The sequence below is a fragment of the Triticum urartu genome, chromosome 4 (genome assembly GCF_003073215.2).
Source record: "Triticum urartu cultivar G1812 chromosome 4, Tu2.1, whole genome shotgun sequence".
NCBI classification, from domain to species: Eukaryota; Viridiplantae; Streptophyta; class Magnoliopsida; order Poales; family Poaceae; genus Triticum; species Triticum urartu.
The window spans coordinates 339,532,679-339,547,291 of record NC_053025.1 but is presented as its reverse complement, the minus strand read 5'-3'; the positions used below and the strand labels follow the sequence as shown (position 1 = coordinate 339,547,291).

At 44.7% G+C, this 14,613-nt stretch overlaps 1 protein-coding gene across 2 annotated transcripts; it reads right to left on the bottom strand.

Moving 5' to 3' along the window:
- Positions 1-666: 666 nt before the first annotated feature.
- On the bottom strand, positions 667-9,043 carry LOC125551622 (peptide chain release factor APG3, chloroplastic). 2 transcript variants are annotated; one of them, XM_048714887.1, is made up of 15 exons: positions 8,782-9,043; positions 8,638-8,694; positions 8,165-8,245; positions 8,009-8,066; positions 7,826-7,929; positions 3,420-3,471; positions 3,102-3,155; positions 2,761-2,762; positions 2,494-2,658; positions 2,338-2,410; positions 2,066-2,198; positions 1,706-1,763; positions 1,361-1,408; positions 1,169-1,252; positions 667-1,047 (listed from the first exon to the last, which is right to left on the bottom strand). In XM_048714887.1, exons 1-15 carry the CDS (start codon positions 9,013-9,015, stop codon positions 979-981), a joined length of 1,272 nt encoding a protein of 423 aa, XP_048570844.1. In that variant the 5' UTR covers positions 9,016-9,043; the 3' UTR covers positions 667-978. The 2 variants fall into 2 exon arrangements, with proteins under 2 accessions (XP_048570844.1, XP_048570843.1); XM_048714886.1 differs by having other exon boundaries at positions 2,761-2,826; positions 3,106-3,155.
- Positions 9,044-14,613: the final 5,570 nt, after the last annotated feature.

Sequence of the window (14,613 nt, the reverse complement as noted above, 5' to 3'; positions counted from 1 at the left end):
AAAACTTGATAACTTGAACTGGAGCATCATTAGTTTTGAGTAAAACGAGCTGGTCGTAGGAGAAACAAAGAAAAAAGTAACAAACGAACACGAGATGGGATCGAATATCCAATTCGGTGCCCGAATTGGTGCCTGGGCTCAGATGAGCCCGATGAACAGTAATGTGATTAAAAATAGAAAAAAATCAAAAAAATCTGAAAAAAGAATTGCAAGCAAGATGTGCTTGTGCGTGATGTTCGTGCAAAATTTGGTGATGTTTGGACATTCCAGGAGGGCGTGGCAAAAAAGACAAATCCAGGCATGAATAGTGTTGTTTTCCAAATGTTTATCTCAGACTCGAATTTATTTATTTTTTTGTCACGAGCTCCTCAAATGTCAAAATATCACCAAATTTGGTATGGACATCACGCATTCAAGCATCTTTCATCACAAAAAAATGATTTTTTTAAATTTGTTTAGTATTTTAAACGATGTTAGCCCGGGAGCCAAAACATCGCTTTCGAGATGGGATGGGCTACTTCTGATGTGAGGGTGCCGCTGATATCATACTTAGAAGTGACATAGTTATGTCACATCTAGATGAGCCCTAAACACACTGTTACCTGTGCCTGCACAAAATATCCTGGTGCACAGATTCCACGCAGACACATCACCACTCTTCAGGACTTCAACCACACAGAACTTTTATGTATATTTTCAACCAGCGTCACCGCTTTGTTGTAAAAAAATGTCGATTTCAGCTACTCGAAATCTGCTCCCATCAGGGCAACTGGAGTGCATCAAATTGTCTACAGACACTAGTGTATATGCAAAATGACCATGAGCAAACAAAACAGTGTGTGCATGCAAGGAATATGATTCGCGACTCTCGAGTTTTTTCATGTACATCTTGGTCGACGATCTCCATCGACTGTAAGATGCCATTGGATCTGTTCTCCTTTAGGATATGGCCAGAAGCAAAAGGAATAGTTAAACTGATCATGCCTTCACTGCAGAAGAAGTGGCCATTTCCTCCAAGAGTTCCTTCTGCTCCAATGCAGCGCAGGACTGTAGATGTTTCAGGATAACGAAATTAACAAACGCTGTGGATTTCTATGTCATGTGCTAGTTCTTCAGTTCCCAAATGGTTGCATGTCACACAATTTGCATATCATGATATGTGATGTACCTGAACAGCTGACTCAATATCTCCTAAAAGGAAGCTAGACAATACAAAATTCATCTTCAACCGATGATCAGTCACTCTGTTGTCCTGTGACCAAATTTGAAATAGACTCAAATATACTTTAGATATTTCAAACATTGGCAACACAAATATTTCAGTGGCATGAAACCCTAAGATGACATAATGTGCTAGTACCTTATAATTGTACGTCCGTATCTTCTCCGAGCGAGCACCAGTACCGACCTTTAATTATTAACAGTGTTAGCAAATTCAACATAGGGTATACCAAAATTTTGCAACCCGTGTGAAAATCAAAGAAAGTTACTTCATTTTTAATCCTGGCATTCCTTAAGTTAGTCATGCCAATAACTAAGAGACTTGTGTATTCAATATCACCACTCAGATATATATTTTGCGACCATCATTGGTATAACTTTTTTTTTCTGAACATTATCATCTGGGAAACAGATTTCTGTTCCTTTCACTAGGTCATCTATGAGTTTGCAACATATGAACCTCTGTCGAGAACATACATCATACCTGCAGTAACCTCTGGGTTCTTATGGACTCTTGTTGCTCCCTTAACTTTATCTCATATCTGTAATGTTTATATAGAGATATATGGGAGATGAAATAAGTCACACAAAGGATTAATTCAACTATGAAACTAACTTATCGTTTGACAATGGTAGCAAATGTACAGAGTAAATATGAACTCCAAGAAGGTACAAATTCATGGCTTCTTTGAGAAGAAACTCAAGATAGAAATGCAACTATAATACTACTACGAAAGAGCATCTTTACAAGCAGAAACAATAAGATGAAAGCAAGCATATGGAAGTAACACACAGATTAAAAGGCTGCACAATAACAAGGATAATTCAGATGATAGAAACTTACAGTTTTGCTCTTAATAACTGGAATGCGCGTTCTTTGTTTTGAAGTTGTGACCTTTCTTCTGTGCAGAATATCCTTATTCCCGTAGGCTTGTGAATAAGATCAATAGCCGTCTCCACCTTGTTAACATTCTGCCCTGCATTGATCGAGAACATACAAGCGTAAAAATCAGTTGTAACATGTAATGTACATTTCCTTCAGAAAGATATTGTAACATACACCCAAAGTCATAGAGTATAATACTAGAAGAATCACACACTCCAGAAGTGGTATACCTCCAGCTCCACCAGATCTTGCAGCTTTAAGTTCAATATCTTTTGGATCGATAACCACGTCCACTTCGTCGGCCTATGGTGCCATCAAAACACAACTATAAAACTTAAAAAAAGAAAACATAAAATCCATGTCAGAAAGTGGCATCTAATAGTCACCTCTGGCATAATAGCCACAGTTGCGGTTGACGTGTGAACACGACCCATAGTCTCTGTCTGTGGTACACGCTGAACACGGTGCACACCTGACTCAAACTTCAGTTTACTGTAGACTTGCTTTCCCTTCACCTCCATCACAAATGTCTTGTATCCACCCTTTTCTGCCTGGAAGATTTAATTACTCGATCAACATGTTTTTATTCTTCTTCTTTTTTGTGAAATAACATGTTTTTATTCAATAGTCAGGCTAAGTTTGCAGGTACATACTTCTGAGCAAGAAACTGGTTTAAACTTCCAATTGTTGAGCTCACAATATCTTTGATACATGCGTACCTGCAGAATAGACATTACACATTTAGTGTGGATTATGTCAATAAAGTCATAAATACGATGCGCTATGATTCTGGGAGTATACTTTCGAACAACAACTGTGAAATGAACAAAGATGAACTGAGGTTGCCAAAACTAAAAATCTTTGTTGCACATTGAGTAGTTCTTAGGTCGTTATCCACGTAAATCATGAAATTATGATCAATATGCTATTACCTAGACCAAACAACAACATATATACTATCGCAGTTGCTAAATCATACTCGATTTGCATCTACCTACAAGGTCACCAGCCCAAATTCCAGCTTCATCACCTCCAGTGCCAGCTCTTACTGCAGAAACAAAGAAAACAGAGTTCTCAGATACGAAATTTTGAACTAGAGTTGAAGCAATTGTAAGTTAAACACTTCCGCAGTATGGCACTCTTACGTAAGTTTTTCCTGAACTGAATTGGAGAGAATTGATATAATAAAAATGCCCTGGTTAACATATTTTTACTTGCCTCAATTAGTAGTGATATAACAATTGCACATGGTCAAAGCAACTGCCTAGATAAGTTGATAGGATCAGATGGACACTTGAAAACCAACACATACCTTCAAGTAAGATGTTACGTGAATTTAGAGGGTCGCTTGGAAGCAGAAGTACCTAACATGAAAAGGTAAGCGCAATGAGAAGTACTTCAACAAGTATAAATCAAAAATATCTGGCATACCTGTTAGAGTTATAATATAAGTCATGTGCCCCTTTGTATTTATCCCGTTGTATAAGGGGTTTCCTGCATATTTTCCACACCTGTACATGTATATATATCGGCCTATGGCCTCATGGGAATACAAGTTGCTTATTCCAAACATGGTATCAGAGCTAGGTCAATTTTTTGCACGCTGCAACTCGTGCGTTTGATCCGTCTCTACCGATCGATCTCCAACCGGGTCGCTCGTAGCGTCCCCGCTCGATCTCGTCTTCGATCTCATCCCGCCGGCTTCGATCTCCTCCTGCACGTCCCCGCTCGATTCCTCCCGATCGAAGCCCTGTTCCAGCCACCCCGATCGATCTGATCTTGCAGGCCCGATCGACTTCTTCCCACAGGCCCTGCCTCCAGCTGGCCCCGCCTGTCCTGGACTCCTGTCTCGGCTCCGTAAGGAGTTTGAGCCCCGGCGTGCTCAGTTGTTTGCTCGTGGCCGTATTTCTCTCATGGAGGCGCTTTCAGAGATTCGTGCTGAGGAAACTCGCTTACGCGGTGCTGGTTTGCTGGAGGTTCCCTCTGTGCTCGCTACTCGAGCTTCTTCCACTCCACCTGCTGCACCGACCCCTTCTCGCTCGAGTGCTCCGCCGCTCTTGCCCACTCCTTCTGGAAGCTCAGGTCGCCCCCGTCCACATTGTGACTACTGCAACAATGATGGTCATATTGAGTCCCAGTGCTACACGAAGCGGAAACACCTGCGCAAGGCGCGATCATCATCTTCAGGGACTCCGTCATCTACCTCGATAGCTTCAGCCATTGCTTTGACTGAGCAGGATATTTTGCGACTTAAGCGTCTGCTTGCGGCTTCAAGTTCTTCCTCGACAGGTATTGCTGGTTCTGTGACTGGTGCTTCCCGCACGGAGCAACCGCCCTCTACACAGTCAGGTACATCCCCATGGGTTCTGGACTCTGGAGCTTCTTTTCATATGTCTTCTCATTCTTCCACTTTGTCCTCTCTTCGATCGCTGGATTCTCCTGTTCATGTCTTCACTGCTGATGGTACTTCACTTTCTGTTGCTAGTAGAGGCCATCTTTCCACTCCTTATTCTGTTCCTGATGTTGCTCATGTTCCTCGACTTACCATGAATCTGTTTTCTGCTGGTCAACTTACTGATTCTAGTTGTCGCGTCATCCTTGACGTTGACTCTTGTTCTGTCCAGGACCGTCGCACGCACACTCTGGTTGGGGCTGGCCCTCGCCGCCGTGATTCTCAGGGTCTTTGGGAGTTGGACTGGCTTCATGTTCCTTCCGCTGCCACCACCATTGCCAGTTCCTCCGCTTCACTCGCCTCCGTTACTGGTTCCTTCAAGCAGTGGCATCATCGACTTGGTCATCTGTGTGGTTCTCGGTTGTCGTCTTTAGTTCGTCGAGGTCTTCTGGGGTCTGTCTCAGGAGATGTCTCTTTAGAGTGTTAGGGTTGTCGTCTTGGCAAGCAGATTCAGTTACCATATTCACATAGTGAGTCAGTGTCTAAGCGTCCTTTCGATTTAGTTCATTCTGATGTATGGGGTCCGGCTCCTTTCGCTTCGAAAGGTGGTCATAAATACTATATTATTTTCATAGATGATTTCTCTCGTTACACATGGCTTTATTTCATGACTTCTCGTAGTGAGGTGTTGTCTATTTATAAGCGTTTTGCTGCCATGGTTCATACTCGGTTCTCTTCACCTATTCGTGTTTTTCGTGCTGACTCCGCTGGCGAGTATATCTCTAAGATGTTGTGTGGTGTTCTTGCTGAGCAAGGAACTCTCTCTCAATTCTCTTGTCCTGGTGCTCATGCTCAGAATGGTGTGGCTGAGCGAAAGCATCGACATCTTCTTGAAACGGCTCGTGCATTGATGATTGTTGCCTCTCTCCCGCCTCATTTTTGAGCTGAGGCCGTCTCTACCTCCACCTATCTTATCAATATACAGCCTTCCGCTGCTCTACAGGGTGGTGTTCCTTTCGAGCATCTTTTTGATCATTCTCCCGATTATTCGATGCTTCGCGTGTTTGGTTGTGTTTGCTATGTTCTTCTTGCCCCTCGCGAACGCACCAAACTTACCGCTCAGTCTGTTGAGTGTGTCTTCTTAGGCTATAGTGATGAACATAAGGGCTATCGTTGTTGGGATCCTATCTGTCGTCGGATGCGTATCTCTCGAGACATGACTTTTGATGAGTCTCGTCCCTTCTACCCACGCCCATCTTCCTCGACTTTTTCAGTGGAGGATATCTCTTTCCTCACTTTTCCTGACTCACCTATCACCCCCGTCGAGCCTATGCCTATTCGTTCCACTCCCTCTGCTTCTCCACCTCTAGTCGATTTGCAGCCACCCTCTTCCCCGGTCTCCTCGCCTAGCATGTCACCGGATTCTAGACCTTCATCTCCGGTGACTTCTTCGTCGCCACCCCCCGATTCTACCTTGGCGATTCCTCCTTCTATTGTTCCATCTTTTCCCCAGCATTACACTCGTCGTTCACGACCTATGGATGCCTCTGTGGATGAGTCGTCATCTTCCTCTCAGCCTACTTATGGCTTGCGTTCTCGGCCTCGTCCGCCTGTTGATCATTTTGGATTTCCCACCGCTAGTGCTGCTGTTCTTGAGCCGACTTCTTATCGTCAGGCTGTTGTTCATCCTGAATGGCAGTTTGCGATGGCAGAGGAGATTGCTGCTCTTGAACGCACTGGTACCTGGGATCTTGTTTCTCTTCCTCCCGGAGTCCGTCCCATCACTTGTAAGTGGGTCTACAAGGTTAAGACTCGCTCCGATGGTTCTCTTGAGCGTCACAAAGCTCGTCTTGTGGCTCGTGGTTTTCAGCAGGAGCATGGTCGTGATTATGACGAGACTTTTGCTCCTGTGGCCCATATGACCACTGTTCGTACACTTCTTGCTGTTGCCTCTGCACGCCACTGGTCTGTATCTCAGCTTGATGTTAAGAATGCCTTTCTTAATGGTGAGCTGCGTGAGGAGGTGTACATGCAGCCACCACCTGGGTATTCTGTTCCTGATGGCATGGTATGTCGTCTTCGCCGCTCTCTCTATGGCCTTAAGCAAGCCCCCCGCGCCTGGTTCGAGCGTTTTGCCTCTGTGGTCACTACCGCTGGTTTTTCAGCAAGTGCTCATGATCCAGCATTGTTTATTCACCTTTCTCCTCGTGGTCGGACTCTTCTTCTTCTCTATGTTGATGACACGATCATCACTGGGGATGACCCCGAGTATATTGCCTTTGTAAAGGCCCGTCTTAATGAGCAGTTTCTTATGTCTGATCTTGGACCTCTTCACTACTTTCTTGGGATTGAAGTCTCTTCTACTTCTGATGGCTTTTTTATATCTCAGAAAAAGTATATCCAGGATCTTCTTGCTCGTGCTGCTCTTACTGACGAGCGCATTGTTGAGACTCCTATGGAGCTCAATGTTCACCTCCGTGCTACTGATGGTGATCCTCTCCCTGACCCGACGCGTTATCGTCATCTTGTTGGCAGTCTTGTCTATCTAGCTGTCACTCGTCCGGACATCTCTTATCTAGTCAGTTTGTCTCTACTCCCACATCGGTTCACTATGGTCATCTCCTCCGTGTTCTCCGATATCTTCGGGGCACGATCTCTCACCGTCTATTCTTTCCTCGCTCCAGTTCTTTACAGCTTCAGGCCTATTCGGATGCTACGTGGGCTAGTGATCCTTCCGATCACCGTTCACTTTCTGCTTACTGTGTTTTTCTTGGCGGTTCTCTCATTGCCTGGAAGACGAAGAAACAGATTGCAGTTTCCCGTTCGAGTGCAGAGGCTGAGTTGCGAGCAATGGCTCTTTTGACGGCAGAGGTGACTTGGTTACGATGGTTACTTCAGGATTTTGGTGTTTCTGTCACTACACCGACTTTGCTATTATCTGACAGTACAGGTGCTATTAGCATTGCGCGCGATCCTGTGAAGCATGAGCTCGCCAAGCATATTGGTGTTGATGCGTTCTATGTGCGCACTGGTGTGCAGGATCAGGTTATTGCTCTTCAGTATGTGCCTTCCGAGTTACAGTTGGCGGATTTCCTGACGAAGGCCCAGACTAGAGCACAACATGGCTTTTATCTCTCCAAACTCAGTGTTATTCATCCACCATGAGTTTGAGAGGGGGTGTTAGAGTTATAATATAAGTCATGTACCCCTTTGTATTTATCCCGTTGTATAAGGGGTTTCCTGCATATTTTCCACACCTATACATGTATATATATCGGCCTATGGCCTCATGGGAATACAAGTTGCTTATTCCTAACAATACCTACCGTCAGTCTTTCCTCGAGCTCCGCAAGCTGATCAGAGAGAGACTCTAGCTCTGAAGTTATCATCTCAGCCATATCAGGGTCATCACCATTCTCTTTTTGCAAAGCTATCATGTTGGTCAATAAAAAAGTATGTGAGCATCCAGTACTTAAACCAAGGCAAAAAAAATATTGAAACATACCAACCTTTTGTTTCTTCAATCTGCCGTTCACATTCCTTAAATTCCCTATATGCCGTCACAACCTGAATATTTTTCATAAAAAAATCGATAAATTTTGCACAAACGTTCATAACACCCAAATAACGAAAAGCAAATGGCACTCGAGTTATGCCAAATATACCTCTCCCAGATCGGAAACAGACTGTGCAAGTTTTTGGTATTCGCTCGGATCTGAGACAATGTCAGGGTCACCCAATCTAATCTGAAGAAGATACTCATTCATTAGATTCCCGTGCATGGTAAATTGATAATATATTTGTATGAAAGAATCAAAATTTAAGTTGTATAGCATATCGCTTTCCTCGAATAATGAGACGGTAGCTTTGAAGAATTTGACTTGGTCCCAAAATAACAATTTTATAACAGAACTACAGGTAGGGAATTTTATAAGGATTAAAACCGTAGAAAATTCGTATGAAAATGCTACTCCCTCCATCTGGAATTATTTATCGCTCAAATGGATGTATCTAGCACTAAGACGGAGGGAGCATGAAATAAACAGGCTCTAAAAGGGTTTGTGAAGATTCAGAAAGTAGGCACTGAACAAAGAAGTAGAGTCTGCGCAAAAGAAGAAGAAGAAGGACAGAACCATACCGACATTTCTTTCCATGCCCTCTCTGTAGAATCCAACTTTGATATGAGATGTGGCTCCTACACAAAAATACACAACAGATTACGACCCTTGCCTATCTTCAAGAACTGGCCGGCAACAATGAAGCATGGTAAAAGAGACCATACCGCCATGCAGACCACGGAGGCAGAGGAGGAGGGCTTCCTGCGCCGTGTGCCGAGAAAAAAGGGGCTGGGAGGCGGGCTCCGGGCGGTGGGTACGGCGGAAGCTCGAGGCGGCGCCCGGAAGCCGGCGAGGAAGGCCTCCATCTTTTCTTTTCTGCCGAGGAAGAGGACGAGAGGTGGTGATGGCGAGTTCAGGATAGAACAAAGGTGGAGAAGAGCTCCGGTGGTTCTCTCCATTGAGATTGGTGCCACATAGCTCTGTTGGTTCCCTGCTTTGACATTTGTGTCCCTTGGCTCTGGTGATTCTCTCCCTTGAGATTCGTGTGTGTTTCAGCTATGCACACGATGGTCGAGAGTACTGAAGCGGTGGACAAGAGCACCGGTAAGAGGAAACAAGAGGATATGGAGCGGCTATTGACTTGGCCCAATGGTAATTTTGTCTATGTACAAAATACTGCAAAAGGTCAATTGTTGTCTAATCATCAAAAACAGTATACAAAGAGAGCCTTGGCTTAGTGATTGGGCATGCAGTTATGCAGCCTAACGATCCGAGTTCAATTCGCCACCGCCGGAGACGGGCGTCGGGTCCCCCGCGCGGCCGTCGATGAGGGTGGCGGCGAGGCCCTCGGCCGCGACGCCGCTCGGGCTCGGGCCTAGGGTTTGAGGCGGCGGCCTATGCTGGTGAGGGCGGCGTCGTCCTGGCGGCGCTCGCCGGAGTTGAGGGCCGCGTCTACTCGGCCGCGCGGGCGGCGAGTTGGCGGTGAATGCGGGCGTCGCGTGGAGGGATCCCCTGGTGCTCTCCTTCGCCAGATCTGAAGACGGCGCCCCCGTGCTACTGCTTCCTCCTTGTCAGTCCGGCCGGATCCGGTGGCGGACTGCGCGGATGTGGGGTTGGGAGCTCCGGATCGGAGTAATTTCTTGACCGGCTGCGGCGGCCATGACGCCGGCGGCGCTCCAGGCGATGTTTCCTTCTTGAAGGCGGCTTCGAGATCCAGCTCCCTCCCCCTCGTCCTTCCCCTGCACCCGGGTGAGAACCCACAACTTTGGTTGGCGGCGGCAGTGCCCGGCCCCGTCACCTTCTTGAAGGCGCCGCTTTGGGTCCCTGGGAAGGTGGGACAGCTGCAGCGCGTTCTTGGCGTTCCTGATGGCGGCGGTTCTCTCTTTAATGGTGTCGCTCCGCCATGGCGGTCGGCTGGTCCGGCTGTCGTGGTGTTTGTGGTGCCCAACTCTTCGCCGTGTCTTCCTGGGGTGCTCCGGTCCCGTTCAGAGAGGCTGTAGGTGGAGCGGCTTCATCTTGCACGGAGTTTCGGTGGAGATGTCAAGTCATGCCCAACCAACAGCTGCTACGCTTTGTCATGCCTGGTCGGCAGGTGCTATGCACGACAGATTTTCCAAAGACTTCAAGTTGTGTTGGCTGGTGGTACTTGGCAGCATGGTGCTGAGGTGTATCAGTGGCGACCACGACATGCTCAGCTGTTTGCGCGTAGGGAGGAGGTGCCGTTGGGCGCCGTGGTGGCGTCGACGATAGCTGGACCGAACAAGGTTAATGCATCAGTACAGTTCTGAAGATGGAGCGGTGGCAGTTGACGACGGCGGCCTCTGAGTGCACACCGGACCGGTGAGACCCATGCCTGGCAGGCGTCCTGAATGGGACCTCAGGTCTTAGATGTTAGGTTTGGCTGCGATGTCTGTTTGGTGTTAGACCCAGGCTATCTGCGCCCCTTCATCAACTGGATAGACTTACTTAGACGGCTACTTTAGTCTTACTATTGTATTACTTTGTAAGGTCTTGTGAGAATAATTAATAAAATGGCCGTATGCAATGCAGAGGCCGGGGGTCATCCTCCTTTTCTAAAAAAATCGAAAACAGTATGCAAGTATATTTCAAAGGTTGTGAATTTTGTAGTGCCATGCTTCAAAATCAAAGAATAGTAATAGCATATTTCAAAGCTAGAAACTTTGTTGTGGTATATATCAAATTTACCCAAACAAAAAGACACGCCAAGGCTTGCATGAACTGCCAGAATAGCAATAACAAGTGCTACTTTGGGCTATCAGTATACTTTTGAAACCAAATAATGTTTTATATACTGCAAAGAAAGTGTACGAAGATAGAAGATATGCTGTAAAATCCATATCATTATACATTTGAAGATAGAAGATGTGTGGTACGCTATGTATGAACTACAATAATTTTGACCAACTAATTTTGTCACATTCTAAGTTAATCCCAAACTTGGAATGTAGAAAAATAAATCAGAGGGAATAAAACTTACTTTTCAAAGTTTGCTTGAGCATAGCTAGTTTTTTTTTTGTGCAGGGGAGCATAGCTAGTTTTGACTAGGAGTTGATTTTTTTTATCGAAATGTGCCTCGAATAAAACTTTGGAATTATTCAAAACCCTAAATTGTAATTTGGGGATTATTTATAAAACCAAAATTTGAGCTCACAGAAAGGTTGTGACCGTTTGTTTATTTTTTGGGTTGGAACTAATTTCCATAAATCTCTGGTATTTATTTGAAACCCTAAATAAAAATTGGTAATTAAATTGAACCCTAAATAATTTTGGGAAATAAATTGGTATCCCAATAAGGGTGACAATTAAAATATTTAATTTGGGCTGAAAATTACTTTTCATAAGTCCCAAAAATATTGTGTGCCTCTATTATTTGTCCCAAAAGGGTTTTAATCATTTTAATTTTTGAATCAATTCAAAAATAAAAAAGGGAATAATTTTAAAAGGGGTTAAATTTAATTTTGGCAGGATTTTTTTTCATAAACCTTAAATATTGATTTGACCTTATGTTAATTTTCTCAGATAATTTTAGAGCAAGTTTGAATTTAAATAATTTTGAAATTCAAATGGTAAAATGAAGACGGAAAAGCAAAATGGGAAAAAGGAAAAAAGGAAAGGAAAAAAGCCAGTTGGGCCCGCCAGCCTAGTCGACCGGCCCAGCAAGCTAACCTTGCTAACCTGCCCGAACCGGTACGGGGAGCGGGTCGACCATCCGTGTTATGAAGATCCAACGCCCCAGGACGTGCCACGTCGCCTTGTCATCGAGCTCCCGACCGAAAACCTCGCTTCCATGTCCTGCATGGGCACTGCTGGCGCCGGTGCGCCGGCCCAAATTTGGGTCGGTCGCACCGCAGCCCCACGATGCGTGCGGTCCAGGCCGCACGATTCAGCGCCTCCTCTTCCCCGCGTCATCTCCTCCTTCTTCCTCAGGGCTTCCTTCTTCTCCTGCATCGTAATCAGAAAAAAGGGAGCGACGGCCGTGCATCAGAGAGGAAAAGTTGCGGCGAGCTGATAACCCACAAGTATAGGGGTTCGCAACAGTTTTCGAGGGTAGAGTATTCAACCCAAATTTATTAATTCGACACAAGGGGAGCCAAAGAATATTCTCAAGTATTAGCAGCTGAGTTGTCAATTCAACCACACCTGGAAACTTAATATCTGCAGCAAAGTATTTAGTAGCAAAGTAATATGATAGTAGCGGTAACGGTAGCAAAAGTAATGTTTTTGGTATTTTGTAGTGATTGTAACAGTAGCAACGGAAAAGTAAATAAGCGAAGAACAATATATGGAAAGCTCGTAGGCAATGGATCGGTGATGGAGAATTATGCCGGATGCGGTTCATCATGTAACAATCATAACATAGGGTGACACAGAACTAGCTCCAATTCATCAATGTAATGTAGGCATGTATTCCGAATATAGTCATACGTGCTTATGGAAAAGAACTTGCATGACATCTTTTGTCCTACCCTCCCATGGCAATGGGGTCCTAATGGAAACTAAGGGATATTAAGGCCTCCTTTTAATAGAGTACCGAAACAAAGCATTAGCACATAGTGAATACATGAACTCCTCAAACTATGGTCATCACCGGTAAGTATCCCGATTATTGTCACTTCGGGGTTAATGGATCATAACACATAATAGGTGACTATAGACTTGCAAGATAGGATCAAGAACTCTCATACATTGATGAAAACATAATAGGTTCAGATCTGAAATCATGGCACTCGGGCCCTAGTGACAAGCATTAAGCATAGCAAAGTCATAGCAACATCAATCTCAGAACATAGTGGATACTAGGGATCAAACCCTAACAAAACTAACTCGATTACATGATAGATCTCATCCAATCCATCACTGTCCAGCAAGCCTACGATGGAATTACTCACGCACGGCAGTGAGCATCATGAAATTGGTGAGGGAGGATGGTTGATGATGACGATGGCGACGGATTCCCCTCTCCGGAGCCCCGAATGGACTCCAGATCAGCCCTCCCGAGAGGTTTTAGGGCTTGGCGGCGGCTCCGTATCGTAAAACGTGATGAATTCTTCTCTCTGATTTTTTTCTCCCCGAAAGCAAATATATAGAGTTGGAGTTGAGGTTGGAGGAGCTCCAGGGGGCCCACGAGGTAGGGGGCGCGCCCCCACCCTCGTGGACAGGTGGTGGGCCCCCTGGTCTTCATCTTTTGCAAGGACTTTTTATTATTTCCAAATAGATGTTCCGTGAAGTTTCAGGTCATTCCGAGAACTTCTGTTTCTGCACATAAATAACACCATAGCAATTCTGCTGAAAACAGCGTCAGTCCGGGTTAGTTCCATTCAAATCATGCAAGTTAGAGTCCAAAACAAGGGCAAAAGTGTTTGGAAAAGTAGATACGTCGGAGACGTATCAACTCCCCCAAGCTTAAACCTTTGCTTGTCCTCAAGCAATTTAGTTGACAAACTAAAAGTGATAAAGAAAAACTTTTACAAACTCTGTTTGCTCTTCTTGTTGTAAATATGTAAAGCCAGCATTCAAGTTTTCAGCAAAGATTATGACTAGCCACATTCACAATAACGCTTAGGTTTCAAGTTTACTCATATCAATGGCATAATCAACTAGGGAGCAATAATAATAAATCTCGGATGACAACACTTTCTCAAAACAATCATAATATGATATAACAAGATGGTATCTCGCTAGCCCTTTCTGAGACCGCAAAACATAAATGCAGAGCACCTTTAAAGATCAAGGACTGACTAGAATTGTAATTCATGGTAAAAGAGATCCAGTCAAGTCATACTCAATATAAACTAATAGTAATGAATGCAAATGATGGCGGTGCTCTCTAATTGGTGCTTTTTAATAAGAAGATGATGACTCAACATGAAAGTAAATAGATAGGCCCTTCGCAGAGGGAAGCAGGGATTTGTAGAGGTGCCAGAGCTTGGTTTTGAAATAGAGATGAATAATATTTTGAGCGGTATACTTTCATTGTCAACATAACAACCAAGAGATGGCAATATCTTCCATGCTACACACATTATAGACGGTTCCCAAACAAAATGGTAAAGTTTATACTCCCCCTCCACCAACAAGTATCGATCCATGGCTTGCTCGAAACAACGAGTGCCTCCAACTAACAAGAGTCCCAGGGGGAGTTTTGTTTGCAATTATTTTGATTTAGTTTGCATAAAGCATGGGACTGGGCATCCCGGTGACCAGCCACTTTCTCGTGAGTGAGGAGCGGAGTCCACTCCTCTTGAGAATAACCCGCCTAACATAGAAGATACGGACAACCCTAGTTGATACGTGAGCTATTCGAGCATACAAAACAGGATATTTATTTGAAGGTTTAGAGTTTGGCACATACAAATTTACTTGGAACGGCAGGTAGATACCGTATATAGGTAGGTATGGTGGACTCGTATGGAATAACTTTGGGGTTTATGGAGTTGGATGCACAAGAAGTATTCCCGCTTAGTACAGGTGAAGGCTAGCAAAAGACTGGGAAGCGACCAGCTAGAGAGCGACAATAGTCATGAACATGCATTAAA

Bases quoted from the DNA above. Each gene is read 5' to 3' on its own strand.
- LOC125551622 (XM_048714886.1), bottom strand. From the start codon at position 9,015: ATGGAGAGAACCACCGGAGCTCTTCTCCACCTTTGTTCTATCCTGAAC. The intron at 2,659-2,760 runs GTATGTACCTGC...TAAATCTTCCAG, and splicing joins AACCAGTTTCTTGCTCAGAA to GCAGAAAAGGGTGGATACAA. The intron at 2,199-2,337 runs GTATACCACTTC...CGATCAATGCAG, and splicing joins AAGATCTGGTGGAGCTGGAG to GGCAGAATGTTAACAAGGTG.